The sequence below is a fragment of the Dipteris shenzhenensis genome, chromosome 4, assembly GCF_047967505.1.
Source record: "Dipteris shenzhenensis isolate YYH24624 ecotype China chromosome 4, Dip_SZ_1.0, whole genome shotgun sequence".
Classification (NCBI taxonomy): domain Eukaryota; kingdom Viridiplantae; phylum Streptophyta; class Polypodiopsida; order Gleicheniales; family Dipteridaceae; genus Dipteris; species Dipteris shenzhenensis.
Genome location: NC_141599.1, coordinates 18,389,829 through 18,398,451, shown reverse-complemented (window position 1 = coordinate 18,398,451; position 8,623 = coordinate 18,389,829). Strand labels below are relative to the sequence as shown.

The 8,623-nt window shown below is 45.1% G+C and overlaps 1 protein-coding gene across 1 annotated transcript in view; it reads right to left on the bottom strand.

The window, feature by feature from the left end:
- Positions 1-1,291: 1,291 nt before the first annotated feature.
- The window catches only part of LOC147902545 (uncharacterized), a 30,621-nt gene continuing 23,289 nt past the window's right edge, over positions 1,292-8,623 (bottom strand). The window contains exons 4-5 of the mRNA XM_087373587.1: positions 6,097-6,232; positions 1,292-1,704 (exon numbers count right to left, since the gene is read on the bottom strand). Coding sequence (XP_087229713.1) covers positions 1,580-1,704; positions 6,097-6,232 — 261 coding nt within the window. The 3' untranslated portion in view covers positions 1,292-1,579. The remainder of the gene's footprint in view (positions 1,705-6,096; positions 6,233-8,623) is intronic.

Here is an 8,623-nt window from a genome sequence, read left to right as displayed (position 1 = left end):
AATGAGGTGAAGACAGCAGGGTTGAAAGAGAGAGATCTACAGGTAACTTCTGATGGACCTAAGAGCAAGTTTTCATTCGAGGACATGCATCCTATGTTGCATCAAGCTTTTAACCCAATGATATAAAGGTTTTGTCTTCTTGCTTATGTCAATAAGAATCTCAAGAATCAAAAGAAACTACATTTTATTGATGGTACTACTACATCGCTCAATCGTTTTCTAGTTCAACATGGGATCAAGTTGGAGGATCTTGTCTTTATATCACCACCTGGAGGATCTTGTCTCCCATCCAAGTGGTGGAAGTAATAGGCAACACAACTGCCCATTCCACCGGGATGGCTGCATCTATCTGCTAAACCCTACGTGCTACCCCTCTGAAGTGACTCACGGACTGTAGTCTCTGATCCTCAGGTAGCCTGATAAATGCCTTCCAAGTACCTACTGAGTAAGCGAAGCCTCTCTCCCATCTAGACCACTGCATGTAATGGAAAGTGCCCAGTGGTCTACCATGTTCATCAAGTATACTATCATTCCAAATGACCGGCTGCCTATTATCATTCCAAATGACCGACTGCCTATCAATCTCTTCTAGGGTAAAGGGCGGAACCCTTCGAAGAGTGTTCCTGAAGCTCTCCCAAGCTTTCAAGATGACAGACATGAGAGGAGAGGCAGGAGATCTGAGAGGGGCTGAAGTAAAAATCCATCTTGGGCTGTCCACCCAATCATCTCCCAAGGTTGGTGTGCAAGCCTGAATGCGTCCAAAAAAGAAATCCTTCCAAGGTTCCTGCCCAGGCATGAGTCCCCTCACCACCACCTTACAAAGCAATGCCCTGCACTGCAAGTCCAGGTCAATGATGTTAAGGCCCCCTTCAGATGTAGGGAGAAAAATGGTCTCCCAGGCCACCCTCGCTGCAATGATGGCCAAATTCGACTTGCTATTTTCAAGACTTTAAGGGCACAAGCTCATTAGTATTGCCAAAGATGGAGAAGGAATAGAAAATGGGACATGGCTTCTACTTCATTGTGATTCACTCAAGTTGTGTGCCCATCTTGTGCAAAGGAAAAGCAATTTCAAACAGTTACTTGAGAAAACTCTTGCAGGTGGAATTGTTAATCTAATAATGGCATCCCTTTCAGGGTGGATCACTAGGATATGAGTGCAAGGTTTCCCTACATTCAAATTTTTGGCTGTCATTCATGGGACCACGGGACCTATCATTCTGAAAGGAGTTTTGCGAGATTGTGATTAATGGAAGTAGATTTACCACTAAATACAGAGCTGCAATGGAAACTGCTCAACCATTATAAATTACATCATTCTGTACTTCATCCTGCAAGGCATGTATGGCTGTCACAAAGAACCCAAGAACCATGCACTATGTAAAGAAAATACTCCTTGCTGATGTGAGCTCTGCTGAACATAACAAAGCATGCATTGGCAATATAAAATGATCAATCTGTGCATTCTGCATATGCTTAAATAATATCAGAGTTTCTTATGTGTTCACATGTCTACCTCCAAAAGCCAGCCAATCAGTCTGCAATAATTCCGAGAAAAACTTTGGTATTGTGAATCAAGTCACGTTGGGATGGTTGCTGCTGCTACTTGCGATCCTGGTGGTAGACGGCCTAGACCTGGCAATATTACTTTGAAACTGCGTGGCATAGGGGTAGGATCATAATTGATTCCAGTCAACACTATTCCTGAAACGAGCACGAGCCACATTGTTATTTCAATCCTAAAGCAAGAATTCAAATAGTGATATGATGATCAAAGTGGTGAGACAGTTGTTTAGTGATAAGACTCAGTAAGATAACTTTTTAAAGAGAAGACATGAGCTACTAATGACGGAGTAGGGAAAGTGGGAGAGGACGTGGCGGGAGCCCGCTCGCCATTTTCTGAGTGGAAGGATGCCGCCCCCACCTTTCCCAGCCCTCAAAGGCTGGGGAGTTCACACGTGTCAAATTCGGGCAGTTCGGGCAGATCCGACAGCCCCAATTGAAATTCTGGCGACCCAAGCCTTTGACGAATCTATAGCATGTGTGTATATAAACACATAAAGGGTGCCTTCTTGATCATGATGATTTTACATCGAAGAGCTTCCTTCTGAGCCCATATCTGAGCCTTCAAGTGTTCCATCTCTCCTTTTCCTTTGCTGTTTCCTGCCCTTCGCTTTATCCCATAAATGGGTCCTTATCTTTCTCTGCCACAGCCTGCCTCTCCCATTCGCTCTCCCTTTTCTGCCCACTGATGCCCAGCAAGCCATCTTCTGCTTCACCCTTGTTCTCATCCCTTTCACATCGGAAACAAACACCCCCCCCCTGCCCTTCTTTTTTGTTCGCCAAGCTTTCTTTCAGCCAATTGTGTTTTCACCCACCCCTTCTCACGGTGGGGTTGAGGCTTTTCTTCCCATTCTTGGCCCTCCTTGCCCTTATCTTGTGCCTTTTGGGACAGCCAGTATCCCTTCCATATCTGTTCCTCTCTCCCTCTGCTTCCTGCCCCAAGAGGCTCGCCCTTTTTCTCCTCCCTTACTTTCTCACCTGCCATACTATTTCTTCCTTCTATCTTCTCCCACCATCCCCAAGGCTCTCTTTCTACACCTCGTTCCTACTACATGGGTTTTTTATCGGAACTCTGTTTGTCTCACGATAAGATGTCAGGACGGTGACCCATTGGTCTCGCCAAGAATTGCTCCCATGGCAGCATTCTAGATACTCTCAGCCATAGGGATAATTTGCTCTCCTGAGGATAACAGCAGGTGCAGTAGGCAGTTCATGCACTTGAGGATAGAGAGGTATGGTTGCATTGTTGATCTCAATCCCATGGGACGACAGGTTTGAGACTGGTTCAATTGAGCCTTTCTCTAGAGGGCGATGACATTCAGGATGCTACTACTTATGGGTGCGTCTTCTTGCTCCAGCCCACTTTCCACTTTCTTGAGCAAAGCCCAATAAATCGGAGTCCTCGCTTGGGTTTTTTAATCTTATGGTACCATGATTCATGGTGGAGTCATGGTGGAGGGCATGGAGATTAAGCCTTATGTGCCTCAATCAATACCAACTTTGAAAGAATTTAAGAGACTCCACAACAACAGATTTGGTCTTGATGGATGATAGGCTCCTGAAGCTACGTCTAGCCATAGAGGATCCAGAATCTGTCTTATAGCATGTTTTCTTGGGCAATGCCGCATTGCTGGAGATGGAAACCAAGGCATAACCCTGTTTCATAGATGGCATCTTGGTGAGGGAGGCTCGACCCTAAAAGCCTCCAGATTTATCATAATCGTCCGCATGCCCAACCTTGACAGCTGCTCTTGACCAATGGGTTGCACTGTGGTCTAAAGAAGGAGAAGAGTAAGTATGCAGTAAAAATATAAGGCCTACTAGGCCCCAAGGTGGCAATGAGGGTAGGATAAGATGGAAATGGATCCTCTACAGAGCTTGCTCAGGAGCCAAGCATGGCAGTCACCTAAGTGCTCAGTTGCACCTTTGGCCCCAACCACAAAGGATGGCCCTCCTAGATTGATCACACAAGAGCCAATTCAGGAGTAGTTACAGATGCTCGGGGGAGCAAACGGTAACATGGAGTTGCCACTCAATTACTATTGGCACCCTCGACATCAGAGATAAATATTGCCCTAGGAGGAAGCCTGGAGAGCCACATTCCCACCCCGGATCCCCTTGCTTCTTCACCCCCAACCTCGTCTCCCACCCCCGTCCCTGTTGAATGCCACTTCTCAATCTTCTCCTCATCTTCCTTCCACTACTACAGGTAGAGCACCTAATGTCTCCTCACAGCTGACCCCCTTGAATCCACTACTGTTGTAAACCTACTAGAATCGCACCTCCAACTCTCCTTGAAGCCCTTGTGGAAGCTTCTTCCACCCACCCTCCTGTTTGGAAAAATAAGTGTCCATATTTCTTTAATTCATTCTGATCTTCAGCCTACAGCCTAGACTGGGATTGCTTGGCCTGTTGATGGACAAGACATGAAACTTTCGACAAAGTTTTAGAGGCTACCACAACATAGTCTTGAGGACTTTCACATCAGGACCAGGTCATGCATATGCCTGGTCTTTGACTCGGTGCTACATGTAGATTCTGTGAGGAGAGAGGGCTAGGCATAAGCTTTGAATTACCTCTGTTATGCTTTGGATAGGCAAGCTCTTGATCCAACTTCAGCTGGATGCAGAGTCACAATCAAAGCTAGCCAATGAACCAAATTGGAAAACAATGGGCCTAAAACCAAAGAGTGCAGCCGATGGACTTCCAAACCTCCTTCAAAGGCTATTAATCAAACAGATCTAAACAAGCCTTCAGCTCTAGGAAGGCCTCTTTCACCACTCCACCTCCTCCCTATGAGCTGTAGAGTAGTGAGTTGGAATATGCACAGGCTATATGATTGTGCATGTCAATAACCACTTACTAGAAAGTGTTACAGAGGTGGCTTCCAATACGATTCAAAAATGCTAGATTTGAAGATCTCAGTGCTATTTTTGCATAGTGTTTCCCCTTTCGAAGCTGTTTTGCACATTTTTGTTGTTTCGTCTCTTTCAACCATGTGATGATGTACTAACTACACCAACAATTTTGCATGACGTATGGAATCCATATATATTGTCCAATTGTTTTTCCTCTTCAATGTGTGCGCTTACTTGTGATATACAATGGAATGAAATCAGGGAACAATGATTCACCTGCTAAAAAATGCAACTTAGAGTGTGTCCCAAGCTGCTCAGACTCTTTATTGTTGCCTCCAGCTACATCGAGTGCTCGGGTCTCTCGAGATGGGTGCCTCCAACTGGGCGCAAGTTTCAATGATGGAACTCCTTGTACCTGCTAGAGTCTTCTCTGAGCGACCCCGCAGATTCACAAATGTGCACCCTTGTACAAGACTAGTTTGGTAGAATGGCTTTGATAACAATTGTGAACTTTGTGAGAGCAGAAAGGGCACACATCATTGAAGATAAAAAAGATAGCACACATTGTAAAATCCAAAAAATAATGGTTTTATTGACAACCCTAAACCATAGACTAAGATTGCATCGTCCACACAAAAGTTACTATTCTACTAAAAATATGGAGGACCCAGAATCCTTTTGAACAGGAGTCTTAACTCCAGGTCTGACTCTAGAAATGGCCTTAGAAGCTTCATACAGCTTACACATGTCATAACACAACATAGAGATCTTGAACTAAAACCGTTGTGATTTCATGTGGCAAACTTAAGAGAAATTGAGTGATGATGACAATTTAGTAAGCGAGTGGATCCTAATTGAACTAATCAAACCATCATCCTTACCACATATGAACCAAGAAAAAGAATCCAATGTATAGAATATATTATCAAGTGGGAAAATAGTTTAGAAGAGAGTTCAACCTACCAAAAAGTAAGCCATCTCCAATAAGGTTTCCTAATTTTATTTAAAGGGACCTGAATTTTCTTAAGGGGGAGGGGATGCTAAACACAATATAATTTCAGAACCAGTGCTCATGAGTTACAACATAAGAGGGAAACCATGAGGGCTAGGTAAGCAAAGGCAAAGAGGCTAGGACCTATGAGTATACCAAGGCCTCAGCAGTAATAAGGGGTGCGAGGGTTACTCTAATGCAAAGGTGTCTTATGAGACTAGCATCATGCTTCAGACAAGAAAATGGTGGGAAGTCAAAATACAACCTACCAGGGGTCACTGCATCAATGGTAAGGGTTCGCTATGGAAGGTAGCCACCATACATTCATAGTTCCTACGATTGGCACAATATGCAACCAGGGGCCCTCAGAGAACTTTTAAGGCAGAATTGACACAGGATATAAGACATGACAACTAAGGCAAGCCCTAGGCTTAGGTATCTATATAAGAGGGTATGTGGGTTTCAACACAGGCCAAGCCTCCCTGCTTTGTCACTGATGTGAGGCAAATTGGTAAGAGCTGTAAATATAATTGCAAATCCAGTGCAAGCAACGATACATTTGTTGCCATTACATGCATTAGTGAAAGCACGCACATTTCAAAAGAAGCCTATTGCAACTGCCTTAAAGCACACATCATAATTTTCTTCTACAAAAAACCTTTGAACCACATTTATGGGCCTTACCATGACTTCTGATGCCTTCAATTTCTGCAGGTGGCACGTTGGCCACTAAAAGCACCTTCTTTCCCACTGCATCTTCAACATCCATCACATACTTACATTCAGAAACTACTATCCGCGTCTCGCATCCAATATCCACCTGCAAAACACTCTATCAGTACAAAATGCTTCCGTGGACTGATATGCACTTTGTTTTTCCCAAAGGGCTGAATACAAGCCTAAATAAATAACTAAAAGGACTACTGTATGGAGGGGATGAACCCTCACTTAAGGGATGAAGCTCTGATACCAATGTAGAAGGGAGAAAGCCTAATTCTCTCTCTCCCTCCTCCTACTACCTGCACTGATATGCACTCTGTCTTGCCCAAATGGCTGAATACAAGTCTAAATAACCAAAAGGACTACTGTATGGGGGGGATGAACCCTCACTACAAAAGAGGAATGAAAATATTGTATAGAGGACCAAACCCTCATTGCTTAACTAAGTGCTAGAGGAGGGAAAGGACTGCTTTGATGCAAAACTCTAACTGTTGCTATCTGGATCAAAGATGCTCCTACTCTTGCAAGCTCAGACGTACCAAGCATAATCACATTTATAGAGGAATACATATTTGTTGGTGACTTGTTGCCCTCATCATTACGTGATCCTCAAACACATCACCATTGTGGAGGGTGTAAGAAACCACAAAGAGAATGTAGATATGGCTTCCCCAAGCTGCCAATACATGAAACATGCACCTTAGAACCAATTGATTTTGACCTTGAGTTATCAGGTCCTGTAGATGACTTGAAGACGATAGCAGGGAAGAAGCTGATCTGCTATTCCTGTCCTTAACTTGATCCTCGCTAATCCCCGCTGCTGGCTAACTTGATCCTCGCTAATCCCTTGTTGCTGGCTGAGTTGGTGAAGCCCCCAAACTACTCTAGTTGATGGGATGAGAAATGAGGGCCAAGGGGCTCCCCTTTTGTAGGACCCTTATGCCCTGAAACTGACCAACCAGGGCGTCTTCCACCAACCCATCCCATGCCCCTGCCTAGCTGGTCTGGACATGCTGACCCCTGACTGCCATGTGGTGCTGCTGAAATGGTGCCTCCTGCTGATGTAGGCACCTACAGGATGATGTGGTGCCTGTTGCTGCTACTGATGCAAGCCTTGCCCTGCTCTGATGACATGGCAGCCTAGCATGGCTGCCTACTTATGTGGCTACCTACGTGGCAGCCTTGTAAACCTACACCTGCTGACCTAACTGCCGATGCAACCTATTGATGTGGCCACCTGCGTGGACTGCTGATATGGTTATCTACTAGCATGGCAATCCAGCATGCCACGGGCTGCAGATTCCCGTGAGACAAATATTCATGAACAAGAACAAGGACTACAACCAGCAGGGAGCACAAGATTCAGGAGCAAGGGTATATGTGTTGGGTTTACCCGCCTGTAAGCCCCCAAATGAGGACATGGGGGAGGTGTATCAACAACATATGGGAGATGCCACATGGGCAAAGAAATGGTATGCCACAGGGGCAGATCTGAAGGAATATGCAGGGCTGCCACATGGGCAGCATAGACAGCAAGGAGAGCTGTCAAAATACTGCAACTGAGGTAGAAGCAGCCTGGAGCAGGGAAGGCTCTGCAAGGACAGCCAACAGGGGCTATCAGGATCAAGTCAGAGGGCTGCAAACAGATCTGCAGACCGGCACAGTAAACAGGTTGTGTTTGGAATGGATCTGCAGGTTGGGGCAGGGCAAAGACCTGCAATAGACAAATGCAGCTGGCAGTGCTGCCACGTAGCAGCAGGGTGCATGTCTTGGATAGACAAATGTCCTCAAGACTGGGTCGGGCATGATCGGGCAAGGGCTTCCAAGCCCTATAAAAAAGGGGCCCAAGGGGGCATTCCATATTCATTGTTGAGGGTTCCATGTGCCTTAGTTTCGGCTGCCTACACAGCAGCAACATGGTCCAAAACACCTACAGCAGGTCCTCATACCTAGGCTGCCTACACAATAGCAAGAATCACAGGGATCAAGTGTCACAGTGTGTGGATAAAATTGTAAATATGCTTTTTACTTGTTGCATGCTGATGAGTAGGCACATAGCTATGTACATAGCTAGTGGGTAGTGGCTTTGAGCTATGGACACTCTCATAAAAGACACTACACTGAAGTAGATATTTTCTTGAGATGGTAGATACTTCTATGGGAACTTTTGGGATATGATGAGATGCAATGTGGTTGTACCAGACCTCCAGAGCAAGGGTATCCTTTTTTGGGGTCATGTAAAGTCAAGTCATGAAGGGGTTTTTTTATATTTTCCTGAGTCAACACAGTCTTGCATGTTACGAGAATTTCATATATTCTGGTGCCCATGTCAAGGGGCTTTTCATGTGGATTTACAGGGGTACATGCAAGCCTTAATGTGCATGCTAATGTGTGTGGGAATTGTGTGACTAAGGTCCAAAATGTGCATTTAATGTGATTTGGGGGAAATGTCTTGAGAGTGGTAAAATGTCACTGATGAGGTGGCAAATTA